General features: G+C 35.4%; 2 protein-coding genes across 2 annotated transcripts in view; both read left to right on the top strand.

Annotated features, from left to right (window-relative positions):
• The window catches only part of LOC136822783 (protein cereblon-like), a 37,851-nt gene extending 11,476 nt beyond the window's left edge, over positions 1-26,375 (top strand). Inside the window, exons 4-13 of the mRNA XM_067079064.1 lie at positions 1,450-1,590; positions 2,091-2,152; positions 3,795-3,974; positions 5,190-5,391; positions 19,644-19,700; positions 20,783-20,867; positions 21,279-21,394; positions 21,843-21,907; positions 22,097-22,228; positions 25,689-26,375. Coding sequence (XP_066935165.1) covers positions 1,450-1,590; positions 2,091-2,152; positions 3,795-3,974; positions 5,190-5,391; positions 19,644-19,700; positions 20,783-20,867; positions 21,279-21,394; positions 21,843-21,907; positions 22,097-22,228; positions 25,689-25,926 — 1,278 coding nt within the window. The 3' untranslated portion in view covers positions 25,927-26,375. The remainder of the gene's footprint in view (positions 1-1,449; positions 1,591-2,090; positions 2,153-3,794; positions 3,975-5,189; positions 5,392-19,643; positions 19,701-20,782; positions 20,868-21,278; positions 21,395-21,842; positions 21,908-22,096; positions 22,229-25,688) is intronic.
• Positions 1-27,134, top strand: part of LOC136822806 (2-iminobutanoate/2-iminopropanoate deaminase-like) — a 224,509-nt gene that overhangs the window by 139,234 nt on the left and 58,141 nt on the right. The gene's annotated exons all lie outside the window — the stretch shown is intronic.

Here is a 27,134-nt window from a genome sequence, read left to right as displayed (position 1 = left end):
TATTTCTCGAGATTGGCTTTATTTTTTTTTTTTTGCATAGTTGTATAAAATGGCAACATTTAATTTCTGATGGAGCCCGATTTTCGATAAGATAATTTTTTGGGCAAGTTTGGGCCGAAAGGTGGCTAATATGGGTTTTTTGGACTTTGGGAAAATTACCTTGTTAAAAGGGAAATCGCGCTAAAATATTTGTTCACCCCAGTATCTACGACTACAAGTCATACGACTTTAACTATACTTCACAGACTGTTGATATTAATTTAAGCTGTGATACTCACGGTAATCTATTCAAGCTGCTCACTACACTTTCTCACTCTCTTGCTATTTGTCCAATTTTTATCTGATTCTCATCATCAGGTAGGTCCATTCAGCATGTAACTTTTACTTTAAATTGATTAATTACCAGTGGATACCTCTCAAAACTTTTTCTGGTGAGTCTAGGCTACCTATGAATTTCTTCCTTGGGTATGATTTTTTGTAGAAGCTGCTAAGAAAATTTTTATTGCTACGCGAAAAAATGGAGTTTTAGCTATTTGCCCCTTAAAACCTACAAAATGGTTTTCTTGAATAACTTTTTATAAAATAGTCCTTTCGGTCTCAAATTTTGAACAGTGATTCACTGCAAAGTTACTAATGCTACAATTAGATCATTGGTACCTAAATATTTTCGAAACTGTACGTTAAAATCAAATTACACCTAAAACCTACACTATTAAAAATTACAACCTAAAAATATTGACCCCTTGCTCACAACTTACTGAAACTTTGAAATTGCAATTCAGGTGCTGAACCGTGATTCAATTGATCAAATACGTGCTAGAAATCCATTCCCAAAACAATATTTGTATGTTTCAGGATTTCATGCCCATAATGCAATTGCGCCTGTTTTTTTGTCAAAAAAGGCTTTGAAGGGTCAAAACTTTTCTTGACTTCATTTTTGACGTATGGTACTAATGTTTTTCTCCATCAAATTTGTGACATTTTGGTATGCAATATGATCATGTTTTGAGAAAGTCGATTATCAGATTTTATTCGCCGCTACCATAAATGAGCTTTAAAATAGAACTTTTGGGGCTTTACGATTTCTTTGGGGTGTAACCATGGAGAAGAAAATTATTTTTTCATACCTACCATAAGTGTAGGTACCTAAAAAGTATAGATTTTTATGACCTTTAATTTAATTGTGTAATCTCTAGGTCCGAAAATCTTGATTTTTTGAAGGGATTTTTTATAAAATTTTGAACAAATTCGAATTTTACGACATTTTGCTGTGATTGAAATTCTTGAAACTAGGTTTTTTTCTGAAAGTACCTATATAAGAGGTTGTAAAGAAGTGAATTATACAATATTAAATTAAGAGAGTCCAAAACCCAACTTTGTAGGTTTTAAGGGTATGTGGTTTTAAGAGGTATCCAATGGTATTCTTTTATTTCACTATTTTCCTCGCAGTATTTGGGTGACGATTTGGAAATCCTACACGGCCGCACGATACACGTTGAAGGAGATTTGGTTAGCCTCCCTCTGTATAACATATCAGGGATTGTTCTTATACCTGGTCAAATATTACCATTAAACATCTCACATCCTACGGTAAGGTAGCCTATACTAGACGTCACGGCTTTTTCTCTACGCAGTAACGTCTTTTCCACTTTGCAACTTTTTGGAATGTTTGGAGCCCAGGTTTTCGAGCTCCAAACATTCGATTTTTTGACGTCACTTCAAACTTTCGAAGCTCTTGCAGTAGAAAAATATCGAATTTGCGTCAAAGCACTTGAAAGGCTTCTACTTCTCGAAAATCATCAAAGTAGAACTAACTAAGAAACAAGATGAAAAATTCCGGTTTTTAGTGAGGTGCTCGCTAACGGTAAGGTGGTCCTACTCCGATCCGTTATTTTTCATTTGTTCCGGATCTTGAACGGTTGTTTTTCTTTACTGATTTTTTAATTTTAAACTATTAAACTTTTATTTTGATTAAATCATGCATGAATGCGCAAATCTCCATCACTGAACCTTACAAGAATGATATCAGTTGAAAAAGGACTGCTATATGAAACCTTGTCAATGAATCTACCTGCTTTTCTTCCATGCAGGCTGTAGCAATGATGAAGCGAGTGGTATCAGCGGACAAAACGTTTGGCTTCCTCATTGATAAGTATGTCTATTATATTGTACTTTAAGCACGGTATTACTAAATTATTAGCGTATCATGAAATTTTTCGATGTTTTTTTATTTGAGTAATAATCTAAACAAGGTCACTTTGATAAGTTGAATGGGAACCTCTTTTTGCCTTTTCGTTTTCATCCAGCTCAAATATTTTATTTTAGAAATGTAAAATTGGGTTTGAATAATGAAAGTATCATTATTAACACTTATCTAAGTTTTCCTACATATTATAGTTCTCCCGAGAAAGATCTTTCTTAGAGGAGAGGCGTTTATCCGAAGAGGGCGTTTAGTTGAGGGGTGTCTTTTGAAAATTACCTCAAGTGTATATATTTTCTCGGGTACTAAATTCCGAGAAACATGTTTAGCGAGCATTAAATTACGCGATTGTCACTTTCTGGAAATTTTCGCGATTCGCTTATTGAATATTAAAGAAAAGGTCTGATTTGACAAGAAAAGGACTGATTTTGTTTGAAATACAACGTATTAAGTAAAAATAGTATCAAAATTGTAACAAAGAATTGTCGAAAATATTTTACATGTATTTAACTTCGCGATTTTATGTTTTTGAAAAATTTAAACAGTGCTAAATTACGCGAAATTCTTCGTAAAAAGCAGTGTTAAAAGTTCTTCCGTCTCAGACGGATTTCCGTCTCAGAGAAGTATATAGAGAGACTTTTCCGTCTCAAAATTCTGCATGATTCACCAAAATTTCAAGAATATGTGCTAATTTGCTGTGTAAAATCCATTTTCCGTCTCAGACGAAAATCTTGCTTTGACCACTGAAAAAGTCGCGAAATTAAGTGCACGCGAAAATTTAGTACCCGTGAAATTATATACTCTTAAGGTATTCCTTGAGAGAGGGGCGTTTAAAAGAGGTTTATTCGAAGTAATACGGTAAATATGGTATGTGACTTAGTGTATTATACCATAGAATTCAAATTTTGACGCAGCGTGTTACATTGGTCACATTGACTTGAAATTCTGTACAGCCAATCTTCGACATAACTCTGAACATCCCTCAAAATTGTATTTTCAGAAAACAATTTTTCGAAAAGTTATGAACTTTTTAATTAAATGTCGATTAAAAATCGATAAATCGCCTTGTTCAAAAATTGGCGACAAAACAGATCAACTTAGTTGTTTTTTTCTCGTGTTCTCCTTTCGTCCGCGTGATTTTTTCCTCCACTTTCTTAATGCAATGACCTCACAATAATTTTTAAAGTCATTGACTAACTTGACTTCATAATTTACTACACAAATTTAACTTTGTATACAATGATAGTTTCGGAATCCGCAAATACGGTAAAAACCTTCGTTTCTGTGGAGAACAAAAAAATAATAAATAAAGAATAAATTTTCATAGCTTTGGATTGAGCCAAATTTTCACAGGGTAAACTATACCCAATTAGAATGAGAAATCGTGCATTTCTATAGTTTTTGTCGAAATATTTTATCTTAAATAGTACCAAAGCTTAACATTCAAGAAATCCATTCAAAGAAATCAATAGTCATCCGTCGAAAAAATATTTCGTCACCAACCAATTTTTCGTCACTTAGGGCAAGGCAAGGTAATTAACTAGTGGCGTAACGTTCGTAGATCGACTCCTTTATAAGACCAATTCTTTTGTAGGCCTGGTTCAACGACAACTAGAGGAGATCATTCTAACAACAGGGAATTTGCATCAGTTGGCGTGACGTGTGAAGTACTTTCAATGAAAGAAGAAGAACGTTACGGATTGACACGTTTGTTGTTAAAAGCTGAAGGCAGACAACGTTTCAAATTGATCACCATTCAATCACAACTCGACGGGTATGTAGTTCTCACTTAAACATCCCTCATCTTCAGATTATGGATTATTCATTTCTAAGATAAATATAATTCAAAGAGGCCAGATGCGTGGAGGAGGGCTACACCTAGCTTTCAGGAGGTACACATCAAATAGACGATTAGACGATCCTATCGTCTACACAAGATCACTAAAAAAGGGAATAGTTTAGGAGAGGTGTGATAAATTCGGGTGCAGTAAGCAGTGGCAGAGATGTTTACAGTGTTTTGTTCCCGTAAACCGCCCTGACGCCCTAACACTTTCCCGGGTTTTACTGACCTTTAAACGGACGATAGCATCGTCTACACATCAAAGTATCCCTCATTGGATCCCTGGGCCGTAGAAATCTTCGTTGATTATAATCTGAGCTCACCCACCTAACGAAACTAGGGGTTAACTACCAATCTTGGAGATACAGATGGCCTTAACTTTTCCTCGATAAATTTCACGAAATTATACTTTTATACTCAAGCCATTAAGTTTTTCTAAAAAGTGTGATTCATAAGATCCATGGTCACTTAGTAAAAAAGTGGTACAGGGATGTACTTTTTTCAAATTGGAAAAATATTTCCTTGTGTGTTCCTCTTTTTGTTTATTACAAATAAGAATTTTTTTTTATGATATTTAAATATCATTTATAATATCAACTATTTACTTTAATGGGATAAACTTTCGCGGATGGACCTATCCGCGAAATTCAAAAATTTTGCGGGGACTTAATTTCGCGGATGAGGAGTTCTCTGATTTTCGCGTAGTTTCGCGTAATTTCGCGGATTAGTATCAAATCTAATTTTTCTAAAGTGATTCCCAATTTTGCAAAATTGGGGTAGCAAACAGAACTTCTCTCAAAATTTTGATATGGTTGTGTGCGAAAATTCGAAAATTAATGAAGAGATTTTCTTCAAAGTGGGGTTAGAGTAGTCTGATTTGTGGGACGAAAAAACGACGATAGAAATTTTAAATTTTCGCGGATCGAAGAAAGATTTTTCGCGGGTACTTAATTTCGCAGATTAGGCCCTTCCAAATTTCCAATGGGACTTAATTTGGCCGATTTTCGCGGATGACACCCAAATTCGTCCCTCGTTGGATCAGTTTTTTAAACTCAACGGAAAAACCCTTTGATTCGGCAAAAAAAAATTCTAAACCAACCCCTCACAAAGATGATGTAAGTAATCTTATGTTTTATCTTGATTTATCAGGGTGATGCTCGGTAAAATTCGCATTCTTCCCGACGCTTACATTTCCCCTCAACCACGTGCTTCATTAGTTTACGCACAACATTATCCACAATGCAATGCGATTCGTGGTCAACTGGTAGCCAATCAGTTTCATTTAAACGAAGAGAAATTATCGTCCAACCAGAATCGTTATTTAGTTGGCTTCAATCTTAAACATGCACAGGTTAGTTAGTATTTTGTTTTTTAATAATTTTCTAAGGATAATCTCGATTAGTTGGGAGGATGGGTATTTCAAAAGAGATGATCAATAAAATGAAGAGAGGTATACCTTACCTAAGGAAGATTATTCGGCGGATTTGGTGACCAAAATTCGCCAAATCTAGTTAATTTTTCGGCCATCTCCAGATTAAATCCCATCCAAATTACTTTATCTTTTCTTTCAAATCTGGGCTATTTCATGCCTTAACTCGTTCACTGCCGAGCCCTTTTCAGAGATTTGACCTCTTGAAATTTCCTTAAAAGTTTGACTGTTAGTAGGGGGCCAAGCCTGGGCTGGGGTTCCGTGACATCTTTTCTACGACCTAGCCATTTTTAGTCTATTCCAAAGAACAGTATATTACAAGATATTTTTGAGAGGGAGGACGCGGATTAGGCCCGGGAAAAATTTTTATGACCAAAATAGTGACGCCATAGGCAAAACTGCAAGGGAAAACAGGGGTAGAGAAATAGCTGATTTTCAAAAGTCAAAATAAACGAAGTTGATTGGTACCATCTGAAAGAGCATGAAATTCTAAGCAAAAAAATGTATTACAACAACTCTCTATGACTAAAACACACAAAGAAATACAGTCAATTGAAGTTCAAAAACATATTGACGTCAGTACAATCAATACAAGGTTTGACGTCAAATCACAGTAGAGCTGACAGTTAGTTGGTCTTAAAGCGGCTGTATTCCTTTGTGTGTTTTACTATTTTTAACCCTAAAGTTTTTACTTTTTCATAAATACCCAGATTACTCACGGGAAAACTTTTATGCAAACTTTCCCACCCCGAAAATGGCCATTATCCAGGCCTGGGATTTCTCAGGGTGTAAAATGGCCATTTTCGGGGTGTAAAATGGTTATTTTCGGGGTAGGATTTATTTTTCAAAAATCAGAGATTTGAAAACTCACACCGAAAATGGGCATTTCTCAGGCCTGGGATTTTTCGTGATGTAAAATGTATGCATCCTTTCAAAACGAGGATCTTTTCAAAACCACAAGTGGTTATTTAGTTAAAAGTGCTCAGCTTGTATCTAAACCAGAACATTTTATGGTTGTATTCGGTCAGTGTGTAACACAAAGCTAATAAGGTGAGGCGTCGCGCAAGGGCGGCTTCATTCGTTCGCAATGGACTTACGTCGCATGGGCTCAGTGGATCGGTGAGACGGCAGTTTGAGGTCATTAAATTCGCTCCGCTGTTGTGACAAAAGTGCCGGCCGCCGGGGTTCTCAAGTAGCGCAAGTACATGACAGAACGAATGGGAGCTATCGAGCCAATGCTAAAAAAATGATCAAATACATTTAACAATTTATTAAACGTAATTCATTTTCGTCATTTTCGCCCCCGAATATGTAAATATCCAACTTTGAATTACGTCATTTTTGCCCCCGAATATATAAATATCCAACCTGGAATCACGTCATTTTCACCCCTGAATAAGTAAATTTCCAACCTGAAAAAATGCTTTCCACCCTGTTCCACCCTGTAAATAAGCCCTTTTCGAACCTGAAAATACTGTTTTATGAATTATATCGAGGCTGGAAAATTATTTTTCCTGGTGTGAATAAAGCATTTTTCCTATCCTGGGAAAAGTCAAATTTCCAAGGTTGGAAGAGGCGTGAACATTCCAGGGCTTTAGCAATTTTCCAGGTGGGGAAGCATGTGCTTGCAGACTGGAGGGTCTGAAGGGTGCAAAGGTGGACATTCTCAATGGTTAAAATAAGGCCTGAAATCGATCTCGTTCGGGAAAAAATGGCAACTTTTTTTCAAACAAAAGCGGAAACAAAAGCACAAATAGCCAGTGTCAGAAACTTTGTTTTTTATTCCTTTACACGGAAAATCTATTCTGGATAAATGATTCAGTATTTTAAGGGTCGGCACCAAGCCAGACCGTAATACAAAGGAAGTGGCCTTTATTTTGTAGTTTGACCCCAAAGAAATTTAAGCAATAGACAACTTATGTCCCTCTGATGCTTTGAGTTTCTGTTTGGGATTCTTCCATTTTTTTTTTTTTTTGAATTTTTTTTAATGAAATTGGGAAATTCAAATTAAAGATGTCTGAAACGTGTTCAATATAGAATTCTAAATTTTTTTGCTAAATTAAAGTACGCTCTACTTGAGCGTGACCGTTAAAACGATCATTCGGAACACAAATAGTGACGATTTATTAAAATTCGTCGTTTGTTTTCATCATTGATTGTCCCCGTGCCCATTGGGGTGGTATTAAGGGATGGTATTGGAAGGAAAAGAATATCTATCTCATCAAAAAATTGAGTAATTCGGCTAAGAACATTGGTGCATCATGCTTAAAAATAGTGATTTTTATGGATAAAGATTCAATTTTTGAGGCGAAAAAGCAACTTTATGCAAAAAATCATAAAGAATGAATGAGCCAATCTCGAGAAAAGCTAAATAACTAAGTAATTGGTAATGTGCTTATAAAAAATATAGAATTTGGCAAATTTTTCTATAAAAACACGTCTAGCAGCCAAAATTTCATGTCTAAACACAAATATTCTTCAAAATTAAGCGTTCATGAGCAAAAAATATATTTCTCTTCAAAAAATTGAGTAATTTGGCTAAGAACATCGATGTATGCTTTATAAATAGCGATTCTTATAGATGAAGATGCGTTTTTTAGCCATATTTTACTACCCTACTTTCTTGTAAAAAATCTGAAAAAATTAAGTCCATTAATTCGAGGGTTTATAGTTACACATCTTTGTGCAAAAAATCAGAAAAAACTAATGAGCCGATCTCGAGAAAAGCTCATAACAAACGGACGAACGAACGGACAACGTTTAATTTATAGGACCTCCAGGTAGGTCCAAAAAACACAAAAAGACGACGGCAGTGAACGAAATCCTGCCATGGGTTGTTGCAAAGTGAAAGTTTAGAGGACAGGGAAATAAATTTTTCGAAATTAACACTTGGTTTACTCAATGATTTGTGGAACTTTGAAAATGATCTATAGTATAAAAATTTTTGAAAAAAAAGCTAGAATGTAGAAAATTTACAAGAAATACTAATAGAATCTGAGAAAACATCTGGTTCGTTGCAAACCAATTCTATGCCCAGGGACGTTGGAATTGAATGTTTCCATCAGCAAGATACTGATTCAAACAATTATGGTGTCCTTCTTTAGGGCACGATTCAAAATGCGTGGCTGTCTTGTAAGTCCCCATCATGTTTTTCAGGCCGAGATCTTGCCAATGCTTGGCATGTTTCAATACATCAACACCATACTTAGCACGGATATACTGTCCAGGGTTTTGACGCATTTGCGACCAATGATCACCTAACAGAACCTTGGTATCGTGACCAAAGATACGATTCTTCGGTGTGAACATTGGTCTAAAATGAGGGTGGATTTTCCAAGGCTGGTAATAATCACCCATTAGAACATACTGTCCCCAACTCTCTAAACGAAAATTTTCCCCTCTGATACCAACATAAGCACATCCCCACCACGTGGCCTTATCAATATCTTTAAAACATGGATTATTCAACTCCGGCTCCAGTGACATTTCTAATTTCTTGAACTCGCCCTGTTGTTTCATTAAGTGTGAGAAATTTTGCGTACGAAAAGCCATATCGTGATCATGATCCCAGGGTAAGGTGTCTTGTAGTTTGGTGCCAGCAACGCAGGATCCATCGTCCGTTTGGTATTCATATCCATGTTTATCGAAAATACGATATGAATTTAATAACATGAAATGAAGGTCTCTCATACAAGCTCTTGGTCTTAACATGTTTTTGGTTTGACGCCATCTCTTACATTCACTTTTCGCTTCTTTATAATCGAACTCAAAATGTTTGTTTTGATCACGTGTTGTAGTTATGACTTCAGTAATTTGATTTCGAAGGATGAATTGTTTCCATTGAGGACGTTCCAATTTGTAATGGAAATTTCCAGAATCCTCAACATGAAAACTACTTGGTAAATGAGATTTGATGATTTTTTTCTCGTTCTTCAAAGTGTACATGATTTCGATGTACAAAAGATCATTAGGCGTATCCAAAAGTCTACGGAGCACTTTTCTGTTCATAGCGAAGGGTCCGTCTATTTGATCACAGAATGTCCAACCACGATCGTCCACCGTATCACTACCGTGCTGTGTTTTGTACTGACTCCAAATTAACTTCGACTGATAACATCCAGGCTCCCATTCTCCAGTTGGGGACACGAGGGACCCTGTGACTACGTCTGCGGTACGTTGCATCAGAGGTCTTAAGAAAGTCTCTAAAATAAAATCCTTGTCTAATTTTCTAAGTGATTTGGTTACTAGTACGTATTTAGTACGGGATTGATCAAGTAACGATTTCAAAGTGGACCCGATATCGGATGACGATGGAAGAATACTCAATTTAAATCCAGGTAGTTTTTGTGTGAGCGTCAAAATCTTTGTCATGTGTTTCATTGCTGATTTTTGAGTCAATCCAAGTAATATTTTACTTGACTTTGTCCATTTTGGAAACTTCTCTATCTCATACAGCAAATATTGTAGATTTTTGATTTCGTTTACTGCATTGAGAATGATAGTGGTTCGCTGTCTTGGATTTTTACCAGCTGGATTTCCACAGTGCAGATTTATCAGACGTTGACTTAATTTGGACAACGTTTCCGAGAAGTTGTGACGTCGTTCGAATCGTTGAGCACGTGATATTTGTTGGAGAGCCAATTGAATAGAATGCGAATCCATTTCATGAAATTTCTCCATGTTCTTGTTATACATGTATTGGTTTCTGCGTAGATTCGGTTTACTTGTCCGGTTAATTGGCGAGTTTGTCATTAATGTGGCATATTGTTTAAACATGACTGTTACCACCAACATGCATAACAAACCAATACAACCAAATAAAATTCGATTTCTGTCATATTTGAAAATAATGTTGGCTAGATTCTTCATCACTTCTTCACCAAGATTTTGTTGAGATATTTTTATTCTAAAAATAACAAAAACTTTTAAGAAAAATTTGTTGAAAGAAACATTTTGTTTGACATGTTTTCAGCAAACATTAACGGGCCATTAACATTTTCAAACATGATTCGGTGAAGAAGAATAGTGCTGAACATAAGCAAGTATGACTTTATTCGGGATGAATAAATTTCGCAGATTACCTTAAGGGCTCTGGACAACTTAAATGGTAATTTTCACTTGGGATGTAGTCAAATCTATTTTTTCCGAAAAAATCTAAATAAAGAAATTATTTGTCTTTAACTTAAAAAAAGTTTGAAACAATAAAATGATTTCCCCAAGGAGATTAGGCTTTTTTTATGAAAAGTATATGAATAGCGTCGTTATGACGTTTTATTAAGGTCCATGCCACACTTATTCCTTAATTACCCATGATGTAATTACTTAAAATTCATTTTTTCAAAAGCAGTTTGTTCTTAAACATGTCAAAGAAGCGAAAACATACTTAAGGTTTTATCTTCAAATTCTGAATTTGATTTTTCACTATGACCAGAGCCCTTAAGTGGATAAATTTTCGCGTGGATTAATTTTCGCAGTTTTCGCAAATGTTGGCCATTTTCGCGAAAATTAGTCCACGTGAAATTATTTGGAATTTTACAATCGCGAAAATAAAAGTTCGCGAAATCAAAGAAAAAAATCAAATTATTATATTACGAGTTCAACTCTTCATTCCAATTAAAAACTCTAGTAAACCTCCTAAAAGTACTTTCTTTGAAGTTTTTTGAAAGCTTTTGAGTCATTTTTTTCCATACTGAGGCTGGGCATGTTCTTACGATGTTCTTAATTTTTTGACGAACTTCAGCCTCAATGTTCTTATAAACTGGGTTCTAATAAAAAAAACGTGTATGCAGCCTATAAATGTTTTTGGATGTTTTGGTTTACAACTTGGTCTTTCCTAAATGTTGGGAAACCCCAGGGTCAGTTTGTTTTCAGCTACATGCGTAGTCAACGAATACGCATGCGATTTCTTACAATTTCAGGTGACCAACAATTTTAACTCGTTAAATTTCTTTTCCCAAATATATTTCTTATCTCATCTTCAGATTGTTCTAAAAGAAAATATAAAAACAGTTTGAAAACAGTATCATACAAAATAAAATTCACTTCGTGAAATTCACCTCTACAAGCAATGACTACTACAGTAAAAACATGGAGAAATCAAAAAAATTCAAACATCATTAAAGCGAAACGAAAAAATTAAAAAAACCTATGGATCAATTCTATTTTTACGACCAGTATTTTCCTATAGGCAGCCTCACAGAAGGAATTTTTTAATTATATATTATTGTTCTATAAACATTCATCTGTTTATTTTGTATCAGGCAACCTTCATGCACTTTTCATTCGTGAGATATCGCACTTCAAATCACATATATATTTTTCAGATAACATCATTTTATGAGCGTTTATTTATCCAGACGAAGATTAAGTGGTATCAGGCCGATCCGTAGTCAATTAGTCTAACGATTGGTACCTTTATCTTTTGAAAAAATTTTCAAAATTTGCAGTAAATAACAATACAAATTTTCTATCAATTCAGTGGATGTCAAAAAGTGTGTCAAAATCTAGCTAAAAGCATAACATGCACTGCACACAGAGCTATTTAAAGGAGTGCTCATTTCAATAGGAAAACAATGGTTGTTCTCTTGGGAGAAGTGCCTTCTAGAGGTAGTTGGTTATCTATTATTTTTACATCGTTGGTTCAACACATTTTGCAAATGACATAATGTAGTCATTTTACCCTGTCATATATTTCCATAGCCTGAAAAAGGGCCCGAGCCGAGTGACCCTTCCCGCTCCGGTGTCCCAGGAAAAAAATACTCCCCGAAAAAAGTACTCCCCAGTACTTATATCCCAGAAATAAGTACTCCCCAGTACATATGTCACCCCCTCCAGGAAAAAAGTACTCCCCATAGGTACTATGCTGGAAAGTCAATTTCCATAAATTAAAAGTTAGTATTTTGATTTTTCAACCAATTTTTGTCTGTAGTCGAACTTTGAATATTTGAACAAAGTTTCAGAATTATGGTCGAGAAAAAATTGAATAAAAAAGTTTTCTGAGAAATTTAATCCGATCTCAGTAAGTATGCCTCGGAGACCCTTTACATCCCGAGTTTGGACTGATTTCTCATTTTTGAGTGGTATCATCAAAAACATGCTCGAAATTACCCTAAATTGCGATTATTCTCAACCTAAAGCCATTTTTGTGCTAGATTTTCTTTTGATTTACTTGGTTAACAGCTGTTGAGAACATTTTAATGATAATTAGGGAAAGCATAGTTATGGGTCTGAGAAAAATTTCAAATTTTTTTTCGTCCATTTATAACAAAAATATTTTTTTTTAACAAAGAATTTTTTCACAAAAAAATTAATTTTTTGTGAAAAATTTTGAAAGTTCTTTAAAAAAATTAAAATATAAGCACTTACTACACCAAAAGTGCTAGTTTTAGTTTTTGGCACCACCCCCAAACAGCAGTTACTACACTGTGTAGTGACTGTTTTCATAACTTCTGAATACAGTACCACCACGGTAGTAAGTGTCATACTGCCTTGTAGTAACTGCGTGCCCCCCCCTGATTCTCAATATATTTTGACGCAGATTAGGGGAGTACAAATTTCCCAGAGGGGGTACAAATTTCCTGGGAAAAAAGTATCGTGGAGTATTTGAAATACTTCGGGAGTACTTTTTTCCGGGGAGTTCTTATTTTCTGTTACACCGGGACTCTTCCAACTTCAAAATCATCCAAGTTCCAAGCTTTTGGAACGAAGAAATATAACTGACAACCGTGATATTAGCAGACATATAGACAATTTATGTAACAACCATGACTTTATAGAGGAAAAAGCAGGCAGGTGAAATAGAGAGGGAAAAGCCCGGGGAAAGGCAAAAAAACAAAAAAATGATTCTTGTAAATTGCGGTTACTCTCTCTCTAGAAGTTTTCGCCAGTTTTAGTAATCTATATATTAATAGCGGTAGTCTGTATGTCGTTTTGTCTTTCTTTCTGTCTGTGCTACTTTCGTTTTCGTACGCAATGTTTTTTGGTCCAGCGCGCAGCAGAATGGACCTTTAAAAAGCAACTGATCGAAAAGATTTTGTCTTTGTCGGGGCCTGTGCGCGCAATAAATTAACAAGTCCAGGCTAAACCAACCGCCAATCTAGAATTTTCGACCCGCCTACCCGCGCGATGTTTGACCTATGTTTTAGATTGAATTGGTAGTAGATTCAAATTTCCCGGTTAGATTATTTGTTTCAGGTAGGGTTAGGTAGGGTTAGGGCTAGGGTTGGGGATGGGAGTTAACCCCTGATTAGGGTTTTAGCCCCCGGGTAGAGTTTGGAGTAAATACCATTGCAGTTGTGACTCGATGGCCGAGTGGTTAAGGCGCTGGCGTTCGAATCACAGGTGTGCTCTGTATATAGTGGGTTCGAATCCCATCAGCGGTAAAAACTTCGGGAAATGCATCAAAAACTTTCAAAACTTAGCAATACAAAGAAAGTGTCAAAGAATAGAAGCTCAATGTGGAGGATGGGAAGGAAATTTTTTGCGTCACTTAAGGAACCCGGTACGAAGGACATTCGGTTATTGCCACGTCAGCTGGACCTTCACGCCGCTCCGGCTTCTTGTGTTCTTTTAAAAGATGACTTTTGCTTCTTGCTCCACAAATGTGTTAAATCAGATTCGCGCCGTTTTATAAAGACTTGTTTGATTGATAGATTAGACTTTTTCTTTTTTTTCTTGCTTTTCTTTTGTTTTATGTTTTCGAATGTAAAGTAATTAACTACCTTATTTGATTTGAGACATTCGAATTCTTTTCAAAACAAAAGAAAATCTTTTAAAAAGAATCTGTTATGTTAAGAAAAAAAATATAAAATACACACAAGAATCATAACAGTTGTTCGAACGCAACATTCAAATACATGTTTTTTCTTTTATACGCCTAACGTTTATAGCTATGCGGCTCAGTTTTTGTACCTAAACCTGGCTCGATGTTTGTGAACATAGATGCTAGCTAAGGCGACCTGATGTATGGCAGACACGTGCTTATAAAAAAACAGTACATTCAAAGGCGGTAAAAACTGAATCTTCTTCGTAACGTAAAAGGGACCTTTAACATGTTAGGTAGATAATTATTTTGCTGTAATCTAAGATTGTTGAATTTGAAAAATATGAAGTTATGACGAAGCGTTTATAAAAAAAAAAAAGTTGCGCTATCACGCTTTTTTGTTGTTCCGAGCTGCCTTCCGGGGACTAGTTGCGAGCTGACTTTCGGCCTTCCCCTCGGACCCTAGCAGATAAAGAGGAGCCGAAACACGGAATTGTGTGAATTTTAATTCACTTTTGGAACTAATTTACAAATTTCTATCTTTCTGGGGCCAAATTGAATTTTCCTATTTTTCCATTCTTGTGGGACTGCAGTTTGATTTTCCGATTTTTCAAAACTGCCATGTTTCAAAACGGCACCTTTAGGCTGGCACTCCCATACCTCTCTTGCTAAGTCCCCCCTCCCCGGCTTCTCTTTCGAAGATGCGTGTCATGTCTAGATTTCATCGCTTTCTTGACATCAAGTTTTCCTAAACAGAACTACGGCAATATAACACAAGCGAAGCGAGAAAAAAATCCAATTGCAGAACCGTCTCGGACGCCTGGCGCCGAATGGTTACGTGGATGACGCCCTTCTGTTTTCTGATTATTTTTGCCACAAAATCTTTTCAAAATATGGTTAAAAGATACGTCACCCGGGAGAGATAGAGTCAAACTTTGAGGAGAATTCTTCCCTTTAATTTTGATTTCATCGGTTAAGCCACCTTCCCAACATCTCAAAGGACTTTAAATGCGTTCAGCAAACAGCTAAACCGGCGTGCTACGCCGGGTACCGGCTAGTATTTCCATAATACTTAAAGATAAAAGACAACAAAAATTTTTAAACCAACTCTTTTATTATCTCTCACCAAAAAACTATATAATGTTTTGTAATATTCTAGCACCAATCGAATAAAAATGCCAAATGGATAATGTGTAATGTTTACAACGTTCAAAATCGAATCACAACATTCGAATTATAAGATTCGAATTTGTGACGAGTCATTCGAAAATATTCAAGTTTTAATTTCAACAGAAAAAATTTCGAGAAATTCGGAGGTTCTATTTTTACATAAGTGTTCCGGTTTCATGACACCATGAAGGTAGATAAAGATATAGATGGATAGAAAACCCCGGGGGGTACTTAGGCAAATGGAGGGTACGGTATGTGCCGCCCTTAAGGGTATCTTTTTGGGACTTCCAAAGTCCCGCTAAAAAGGTCAACTAACCTCAAAAGGTAAGTCAAAAATGTTCGTCAAAATATCTATCTTACTTAGAACAATAGATATTGCAATGGACTTTTGTTTATTCATTAGGAGTAAAAAAATACCCTATCATCATAACTTAATTCCAATAGATTTCGATTTAAAGAGGATTTATTTAAAAAATGTCTCAATTTGGGTAGTATCCAATCAACTTCGCTTCGATTCAGATTTTCGTTGGAAAAAATTAATTCAAGTTAAAATTCAATGTCTGTAAATAACAAGTAATATGTAATGGTTTGTTCTGAAACAACTTTTTATGAAGTTGAACTATCATTAGAGCTACAATGCTAAAAAATGAGAAACCTACATTCTCGGGGTCAGGTGATGTAAAAAGTTCTAAAATTAGAGCTTGGTCTCTCTAGAGAATGAAAGTGAATGAAAACCCATGTTTCCAAAACTTTCCTAGCCAACCCAGGGCAGCAAAACAGGAATTAATAAAAAGCATCTTTAAAATTCACAAAGCATATCTTGATCTCATTCTAGATGAATTTCTAGCCTGGAATTTTCACTTTGATTATTTGTCCACAAAGCTTAGAAGATCTAATGGTATTTTGTCCAAACTACGCTACTTTGTTCCACAACTAGTTCTCAAAACTTTATACTATGCTATATTCCACTCTCATGTCTTACGCAACAATTATCTGGGGACAAGGCCTTACTCAAAACTCTCGAATAGGAAAATTACAAAAAAGATGTTTGCGTATTCTAACTTTTTCAGATTTTAATGCTGAGCAAAAGGACCGACGGGTATGTGCGGGTCCTAAGGGTACCTTTTCCAATATGTTTAAAATGCACTGTAAGGGTCGAAAACTAGAGATGCATGTAGGGTAGAATTTAGAAAACTCTGAAAAATTGACCAAAAATGCTAGATTTGACCAATTTTGCACGAAGGATCGAAAGTTGGGGGAAATGCACTCTAAGGATGATTTTCACGGATTTTTGCTGCACTGTAAGGGTGCAATTTTTTTTGGCGCATACCGTCAGTCCGCAAACCCAGTGCCCCCCCCCCGGGGCTGAGACTTCCCCACTTTTTCAAAACCTAGAAATTCCAACTTTACCAAATACTGCTATCAAATTCAATATTTAACTTATACATCAAACTCTATCTAATCTTTCCCCTGAAGCCGTTACAAACGTGTTAAACTACAAAACCCTGACCCACATTTATCACACTTAAGAAATAGTTACCTGAAACTTTTAGAGCGCCTCAACAAGCAAAAACACTCAACTTTGGATTGAAATCCATAAAATATCAATCACTTTTAAATTGAACCAACTAGGTATTACATACAAAGACTGATCTTCGACCATTATCTGAATATACGATCAAAAAGAAGGTTAGAGACTTCCTTTACATCTAATCCTCTCACATACCTTGAAAATGAAAGTTTATCTTTACAAAACCTTTACCCTTTAGCCAAGTGAGGTCAATCAAGCGGACTGCATTCTGATCTGAGAATGCAAATTGCTAGAGAGACCAGGATGTTAACTAGAACAAAATATCAAAAGATAGACTGTGAAATAGTGTACAGTCTGGATATCCAGGCTATCGAAAATCGCTCAACCAATTCCCGAATTCCCCAATTTTTTTTTAGTCTAATGATGTTTTTCTCACACCGGATTTCACAAATGTATCCGGTTTGGTATTCTAGCCTTGCTTTCAGATTTTTTCCCTGCAAAGGTGCAAAATGAGAGCTAGAGAACTTTTTTAACATGAGATCAATAAACCTTTTTTCAAAATCAGACAACTTCAAGCCGCCATGACAGTTTTCTTTTGCGGACACAGCTAGAACATAAATTGTTTTCTGAAACAATGGAAATATAATCATCGCTCTCCACCGTTTTTTATCCAGAGTATAATAATTCCTTGATTGCATATCATCTCCCAAGATTACGATGCCGTGTTAAAGTTTGATTAACCCTTTAACTGCCCATGTCGGCATATGCCGACATGAGCATTTTCGATTTCTTTGCCCATGTCGGGATTTGCCGACATGGGCACTTTCCATTTCTTTGCCGATGTCGGGATTTGCCGACATGGGCACTTTCCATTCCTTTGCCCAAAAATTTAACACTTCTACAAAGATTTTGTATTAGATGGTTTGAAATGAAAAAAAGATAATAGTTAAAAGCTTTTCTATGTTGAAAAATATCTATTCAACAATGTTCAACTTCAAATTATAGTCCTTGGCTGATACTTCATATATTATTCAGAAAATGAAGTCAAAATTTTCTTTTTCCCATGTTGGCATATGCCGGCATCTGGCAAATAGGTCGAACCTTTTTTTTCCCGTGGCAAGTAGGTCGAACCTTAAAAAATACGAACGGCAGTTAAAGGGTTAAGCAGCTCGAATCTGAGTTCAAATCCAACGTATAAATGATTTTATCTTACACACACGCGCTCTCTGTAAATCTTTCTGCATCATGCTCTGAAAACATTAAACATGAAAAATTACAATGTCTAAAATGTCTTTGAATGTTTTAAACTAGACTCACCAGGTAGTCATTCATAACTTATTCTACGATTTTCGTGAGACTCAAACAGTTATTGATTCCATGATCCCATTAAAATTTAAGAAGCATTATGCATGAAAAGTCGAGAAGTGTTATTATACGAGTGGGGTCCAGGTGAATATAACAAAAGGAAGGTGCGAAATCGGGTTTAAGGAGTAAAAGGGATACTTTTGAATCAAAATGAATTACAGCATGATTAAAGATTCAGTGATTCCAACAATACAAAGTGTCAGAGAGAAAGAATAAGCTATTCTTTCCCAAAATTATTCTTCAACGACAGGTTTTGAACTCTTTTCGACTGTTGGAATTTTATGGCAAGTGGCATACCCCTTAAAACCTAAAAAAATAGAGGTACCCCTCTATCTGAAAATTTAGGTGGAATTTGAGGCTGAAACTTTTTGTTTTGAAAGTACGCTGTCTATGGTTTTCTTCCCTAGCAGTGATGTTTTGTAGAAACCGGGTTTCAGTTTTTCACAAGGAAGAGAATAAATGCCTTTTTGGCTACCCCTATTATACCCCAAGGGGGAGAGTAAAATCTACCACGCTGGTGATCTTTTGTGTATATCTTGGAGAAAGATTTTTGAAACGATTTGAAACTTTCTAATTTTTAATAAAATCTTATTAAAAGTACTTATGCAAATTTGTCTTCTAGGTTTTATTAGTAGAGGGCATTTTGTAAAATCGCTCGATTGTTTTGTTCAAAGCACTTGTTATACATTTTTGGAAAGCTAAGGGGTAGGGGAATCAAAATAACTTAGGTTCCAATTTTTTTTCGGACACTTTGGTGTGATTTTCGGACAAATATGACGGTCTCAGGCAAAAATCATAGGGTCAAAAATTAATGAAAATTTTAGCTTGAGAAAACGGAGACCTGTTATATTGTGAGTATAGGTGATTTCTGTACCTAACTCGAGATATTAACCCTTAACACAGTGTTTTCCAGCCAGAAACAGCTTTTTTGTCTGCTTTGTCCATTTTTTGCGCTTACTCTTCAATACAATATTTTTTAAATGATAAGGAGGCCCTCTACGTTGGAGAAAGAAAAAAACTCGATGTGATTGAATCTCCAAGAGGAGTTATGGGTAACGTGATCAAAAACCGAGCAAAATGATTTTTATCTTTTGATAGCAACAAGGAAAAAGCTAACAAAAAGTTAAAACAATAAGCTTTCAGACAAGGGTTTTTTATATGGAATATGTTTTTATACTCTTTTATAGCCCAAAATGTCAAATTCCTGTAAACGGGCGGGGTCTAAAATGAAAATAGGGCTGGGTAACGATACTATAAGGGATCTAAAATTGATAATAAAAAGACAATCCGCTGAACTCAGGTAGACAAGATGACCGCAGTTATAACACTTGTGTTGTTTTATTATAGCTGTTGTGTACAAGTTTGACGTCAATCCAAGGGTGGACCTACAAGCTTTACAATCCGGTAAGAAACTATTCAATATGAATCACTTTATTGAACACTGAAAAAAAATGCGGTTATTATTACATACATTATTACAGATATAGTTATATTATAAAAATGCTTACCGCTCATATTGGTTTATCCTTGAGAGCAACACAACATCAGCAAACAACAATGACACAACATCGACAAACAACCATACGACCAGTCAATACAAATCACTAGATATAGTTATATTATTGAATTTCCGACCAATCTTGCTCCACATTCGTGCCAATTCAATATAAAAAAGCTTGTAAATTAAAATTGATGAGTAAGTAAACTTTATCACTCTTATTTAGAAACAAAACGTTTAATGCTGGGCCTTCGTGCCATTGCTCAGGTGAGTTAAGGCAAGTTCCAAACATATTTTGCGTGACGCGCACCGCTTCCCATTGTTCCTTAACTTTCGTATATAGCTCAAAATAAGCGTATTAAGGAGAGGATTTTGGAAAGTGCTGGGCCGAAAATTTAAATTAAGCCAATCTCAAGATATCGGCCAAAAACTGATTTTTACGTTAGGAAATACGTCGAAAAGACACGTCAAAAAGACAAGTTAAATGACGTCATATTTAAAAAATTTCTCTACAAATATTTTAGAATCGTTAATCTACATCTCCAGTCAAAATTTGGTGTTATTTGTAGCAATAAAATTGAACTTATTACTGTTTTTAAATATGACGTCATTTAACTTGTCTTTTTGACGTGTTTTTTCGACGTATTTCCTAACGTAAAAATCAGTTTTTGGCCGATATCTTGAGATTGCCTTAATTTAAATTTTCGGCCCAGCACTTTCCGAAATCCTCTCCTTAATAATATATGTTTGGAACATATGTTTGCAAAATATGTTTGGAACTTGCCTTAACTCACCTGAGTGGGCTTCTTTTGTGGATTTCAACTCGATCTCTGATTTTTTGTTACTTCTTATAATGACCAACCCTAAACATTGATTGGACACTCTTTAAGAAATTTAACACAAAACCCTATCCAGGTTAAACTCGAGTCCAATCCTCCTGTTCTGTTAGGGTTGAAAAAAATTCTTTTTCTGTTTATTTGAATTGTAGTATTTCTTGATGGATTGCTTATTACACGAAATCAGAAGCTGGAATCAAAATTTGGACTTTGACAACATTCCACAAAACCCAATAGGTTAGTGTCAAAACGATGTTTCAATATGTTAAAAACGACCGAACCTAACTGACTCAAACTTGAACTTAGTGATAATATACCAAATGATATATGAATTGCAATAATTATGCTGCGTGCATCAATGAAATAGCTTTTATTATAAGGAAATACAATTAGGGGGGATGCTAATCTTGTACCAATATGTATCTCACGTGTAAGAATTTCGAAATAGATATCGGGTCTCTTTACGAATTGCTGGCTGCCTGATATTTCGATTTTTGAACTTCCCTGAAAACTATTCTGAATCACAGGCATTCGTAAATCCGTTGGTAGTATATCTTCTTCTTAGAGTATAGCGAATGGGAATTAGTCTAAGGATGATTAGGTCTATTGTAGGGTATTTTTCTTTATTAAACGTTTATCCCTTTATAGAGTTTTCATTTTGGATCACGAAAAATTTGCCGTTGACGAACGAAATGAAAGTTGAACTATTGGAGATCGACAGTGCACCACTTCGTTTGCGCAAACAAATTCACTTTATGAACAAGGTAAAGCTATATTCGTTTTCCGAGGAAAAAATCAAGACAAATAGACACCCCCTTCTCACAGACCCGGTAGGTTTGTTTTTCAGCCAGTCGGGATAAAAATAACGGACTGAATCTCAGTGGGGACTGATATTCCCATATTTCTATGGCTTGCGATTTCAATTCTTTTATTTTCAAGTCAGAAAATTCACTGGGGATGGGAAAAAACAGTATAATATTCTGCAGTGAGGGTTGGTTTATTTGATTATTTTCCACCTGAGACGATATTTTGGCCAATTTTTCCAGTGGGAAAGGGTTCCACAGTGGGTCTGTGGGAAGGGGGTGTAAACAGGTTAAAATAAAGTCCATTTTAGTTGATCACTTCAAATATGGAACCATTAACTCGAGCTGCAACAATGGATCCCCTTAATGTGAAAATTGCGTTAAATATAATGGTTGATTTTCTTTGTAGTTCGGGTCCGGTTTGGCATGCGAACGATGTAAATCTCTGATCACTGATAAAGACGAACTATTCAGGTTGGTTGGTTGGTTATCATTTTATTCGATCATGGAGTAACAACCTTTTTACTTTCACAACCTATAATACACTTGACTAACTCAACAAACTTTATGCACATTTATGAGGGATCGATTAAAATTTGTAAAAAACGAGCGGTCTGGCTTTAGGCTGCAAGTTTTATGTGTAAATATGCATTTGTTTTTCAGTTTATCCAAACGAGGACCGATGGGAGCTTTCGTGAATCCAGGAGGAGTGATCCACGAAACACTGACATTCTATAAAGCAAATCATTTACGACTTCAAGGAAGAGCCACCACTGAATACAGTTGGTTTCCAGGGTAAGTAGGTCTTAAAAATTAACATTTTCAACCAGATATACACAATCTTATTCTTATTACTCGGACTTCCAATGACGTCAAATTTATAGCCATTATCTAAGAAAAATGCAAGCCGAAAGGAAAATTCGTGAATTTGTGAACGAGTTTTCCTCCTGAAGCGGTTTACAGCTGGTCGAGTTTTGCGTTTTTAATTAACTTTACCACCATCATCAACTGTAAACTGCGTGCATAACTTTTTCAGCCCTCCCCCCGATCATCAAATCGTTCAAGTATAGACGATATTACTAGCAAGTAGCTGTCGCTATGAATGCCCCGCCGATAGCAGATATTAGCCCAGAGGAACTTAGCCATGAAGAGAGCAAGGGAATCATAATCAGACTATAAATTGGTGAAATGAGTCTTCATAAAAAGTGCTCAATGTTACTAGAGCTGTTTAAAGTTAAAACACGAGCCGATGCGGTTAAAATGTTCTCAGTAAGATCCATACATAACGAAAGTATCAATCTAAAAAAAACTGTTAAATCTACACTTTCTGATGATAACTAAATGACCTAAATTAAAACCATTACAGGTTTCGCAACATGTTAAGAACTAGAATGATATCAAAGTTAATTTTCTTCAATCACCAGATAAAAATCACTTTTGAAAACCCAATAATAAGAATGTGTATATACTCTTAGGTGCCAAATAAACGGGGGGGTTCGAATAAACGGGGGGGGGGGGGGGGTTGGAAAAATTTTTCAAATCAAATAAACGGGGGGACCTAATTACCGGGGGGTTGGAAAATGGACTTTTAAAAACCCTAAAAAGGGTCAAAATAGACAATTTAGGCTTTAGGCTTTTTAGAGTAAAACAAGAAACTTTCCTTTTGGGAGCTGGGAATTTTTTCAAAAATTAATAAACGGGGGGGTCCTAATAACGTCCGGGGGGGGGGGTTGGAAAAAAATCGAAAAATTAACAAGCGGGGGGGGCCCGTTTATTTGGCACCTAAGAGTACTGTGAAACTGAAAGTGCTTCACTCCCATAAAGAATACATAATGCAGATTAAAGGTGAATTCCAAAATGAAATTGAATACAATTTCAGTCATTTGATTTGAAATTTAAAAAGTAAGTAACTTTGGACTGGTGGCATACTGTAGATATAATTTATTTGTATCAAAGGTTACTGAAAATTATCTAAAAAATTTAACAATCTTTATACGTGTTTCTGCAAAAAGTTTTCAGTTAGAATAAAATTTCTTCATGGTTACTAAAGATATGAATTTGATAGTTGCTCTCAAAATTGGCAGTTGAATCAGATACTTTTTATAAAGGTATTAATTTTCAGGGATTAAAAATATCCCGGATTTCACAGCCTTTGTTCTTATTTACAAAAGACCATAAAATAAAATCCTAAGAAAATCTGAAAAAGGGCCTTCAGCAAAAATTAGTCACCATGAAAGTATTAAAACATAATCTAATCCACCACTGTACACAATTTTTTCTATTGCTGTAATCCACTTCCACTTCCCTGGCAAGCAAGAAAGCGGAGATTCTTCAACGAAATGACTGTTATATAATACATAAAAATACCAAAACTTATTTTATCACTTTTTGAAAATAACTAAACGTGGGAAAACACGAAAATAAGTCCTTATTGCGAAAAGCTTAAATTTTGTGGATAGTGGATGCCCAACCGTGAGTATAAATTAATGGTAGAATAAATTATTATGCGGAATTAATCAATGTGAATGGCTGAAGAATTGCCAAATTTAAATAATGCGAATTAGGGCCTAATTAATTAATCCTGCATTAATTTGTCCTCGCATAGATTCATACTCTTAAGGTAATTCCTGCGAAATATAAATTTATCCAATTAAAGTAGTGCCAGACTTCATATTTCAACAAGTGTGTTTGTTTCACTCCCATAAAAACAGATTCATCTTGTCTGAAATCCATATGTTTTGAAAATAAAGGCCAAGGGAATTTCAGATACCGTGTCCTGTTGTAACCACCGTCAACACCGTTAAAAACTGTTCACTTCACAGGTAGGTACAACATTGTGTTTGTATTTTATTGGATGTCTGGTTCTAAAAAGTCAAAAAGTTTGTTCAGTTTTGATTTGAGCAAAGTATGCTCATGCGTTCAACATCAACACAGTACAATGTGCAGTGGAGGTATTATTAGTAGAGAGAGTGTTCGAATCTGTTCATAATATGAGGCTGAAAATCTTCGGCGTACATACATATCGAAGTACCCTTCTGGCACAGCAGTGACATAAACAGCATTTTCAAAGTTTGCTAAAGCTTCAATATTGGCGTAAAGAATTATTTACAAAATAGCATCAAATACTCCATGATCCATTGTTTTTCGACTTTTGTTCCGCTTCTGTTTACATTTTTCTGCTGCTCCCCATGCTCAACCATTTTTTGCTGTAGTACACTGTGCTTCAAATGTCCACGAGAATGAATCGGTTCATGTTAGTCATAGTACATTCTCATTGGCATGTCTCACTCACTAAACCTTCTGTAAGAAACTCAATTTTGGTACCAGTTTTTGGTACGTTTTGGCGCAAGGCTTATACTCTTTGAAAAATTACTTTTGGCGCATGCAATATCATCCATTATACTTATAGGGTACGTACGTACTCTCTGCTGGGTTTTGTCTTTCCACCAAAAATTTCAATTTAATTTCTTTCAAAATGAATATATAGGTAAACAATATGAATTAACGGTCAATTTCCCTTTTGTCTATCTATGCCTTTATAATATCAGTAGGGTTTTGGTAGAGCAGCGCACAACACTGTGTGTGTATAAAGATCCCTTTCATGTGATGTCATATGTTTTGGATTACCTTGTTTAGCCTAAATAAAATATATTACAAATTTGGATAATAGAGGCAATATGCCTCCAACTTTGCCTCCGAATTCTGTCTCTTTTATTCCAGATTTTGTTAAAAAAGACCATACAGAAAAGAAGACTAAGCGAGAAAATCAAAACAAGCTGAAAAGTTATGAAAGGGGTCTATAAGGTTTGATCCAATATCAGTAGTTTGATAGTGATTCATTCAGTAGCAAACAATGTCCCTCAAGTAAATCCAGTTGAGCAACTACGTTAAAAAGATATTAACCAAGCAAAAATCTCCAGTGTGCTGTTTGGTTTGTTGTTTGTGAAAGCTTTCTGTTAGCTGTGTGGACTGGCAGTTGGCAGTGCAGACGGAACTTTCGATTTCTCGCTTTCACAAATGCTCTGTGTAAAATGCAATAAAGTTAAAAAAAATATCACGAAAAAAATCTGAAAAAACATGAAAATTTTTTCTGGCGAGCAGGTCCGCTACGTGAAGCAACAAAAGCCCCTGCGGGGCAATAAACACATACATTTTGATATAATTCGGTCCCTGATCAAGTCAAACCTATAGTAAGGTAGGCTGATAAGTTTAAATTGCATGGTCTCTTTTTCTACCAGGATCCTTCTTTTTCCAGATATGCGTGGACGATTGCAATCTGCAAGACATGTCATCGTCACATGGGTTGGAAGTTCACTGCAACTAAAAAAGAACTAAAACCTAAGAAGTTTTGGGGTCTGGTACGGGCAGCTTTAAAACCAATCTTCAAAGAGTCAAGAGATAAAGAGGAAGCGGATGAGAGACCGGCAAGAAGGACTTTTTCTTCTGAAGGTTTGGGTGATAATAGAAATATTCAGTACGAATCAAGCATATGATTTAAATAGATTGGTTTGAGGAGATGTTGAAAAGCGAGAGATTCTTCATTTACCGACGCTGATTTTACCAAAAGATTGCATATAAATTTAAATAATTATCACGACGCTCTTTTCAAAGATGCGAAAATAGTTATGAAAGGTTTTGGAACATAATATTATACCAAACCTTTCGAATTTTCTAAATTGTCCACTAACCCGGAGGAGGGGGTATGTCCCAGACAAAAATCAAAAACTGATTACCGTTAGATTTGACAAATTTTGCTTGAATAACCATTTTTCAAGTCGTCAGATAAAGTATAGTAGTTAATGTTCACAAATTCAACATTTATTTTTTACCCAAATTTTTATGGATGTATGTATTTGTCATCAAAATTTGTGAAATATCTTAAAATTTTTCTACAAAAAAAATACTAGCTAGAAAAAAAACATTAAAATAATATTTATCCTTTAATAACAAATTATTTTCTAATTACAAGAATTGATTATTAGCCAACAAAATTGCGTTGCGTGTATATTCAGATTCGATGAAAATTAAAATTTCTTATAAAAAGTGTCGGCAAGATACTTGAGTACTTTGGGAGAATTTCCCCAAAACATTTTGAATTGAAATCTGGCAGCTTTAAAAACTTTTCTTACCACTTCGTGTTTCTTAAAATATTTTGATTGGGGACGCGTTTTGTATAGCAAGATTGACAAGGGCGTGGTTCAACTGGCATAATTAGATTTACCAAACGTAGTCCACATAGATTTATTTAGTCCGGAGGACTAGATGTCGTACTTCGGCTGAAAGGTGTGTTTAGGTCACGTGACATTACAATAGATTTTCAGCGCTTGACCAATCAGAAGCTTCGCGGGTTTTCGAAAACAATAGCAGCGATATTTTTTCCGATATAAATTTTTTTTGCCTGTGATGGCTTAAGGGCTCTGACCATAGTCGGAAAATTGATTTTAGTATTTGAACATAGAAGTTATGTTTTAGGTTCTTTAACACTTTCAACAAAGAATTGCCTTTATAAATTGCTTTTTAATCAAATCCCTAAAGAGTAATTAAGAATTTGTTTGCAAAAATGACGTTATGAACTTTAAAAAGACGTTAATAATTTGTTGCATCACCTTCTTTTCTAAAAAGTGCTGAGTTTTAATGGGTAATTAACCTTTTTGTTTCGAAGTTTTTTCGAACTGTCCGCAAAGAATTAGATTTTTAAATT

This window comes from Clytia hemisphaerica, unplaced genomic scaffold, assembly GCF_902728285.1.
Source record: "Clytia hemisphaerica strain Z4C2 unplaced genomic scaffold, Clytia hemisphaerica genome assembly, whole genome shotgun sequence".
In the NCBI taxonomy this organism is placed as follows: domain Eukaryota; kingdom Metazoa; phylum Cnidaria; class Hydrozoa; order Leptothecata; family Clytiidae; genus Clytia; species Clytia hemisphaerica.
The sequence above is the reverse complement of the archived record's forward strand: the minus strand, read 5'-3'. Positions and strand labels throughout refer to the sequence as shown.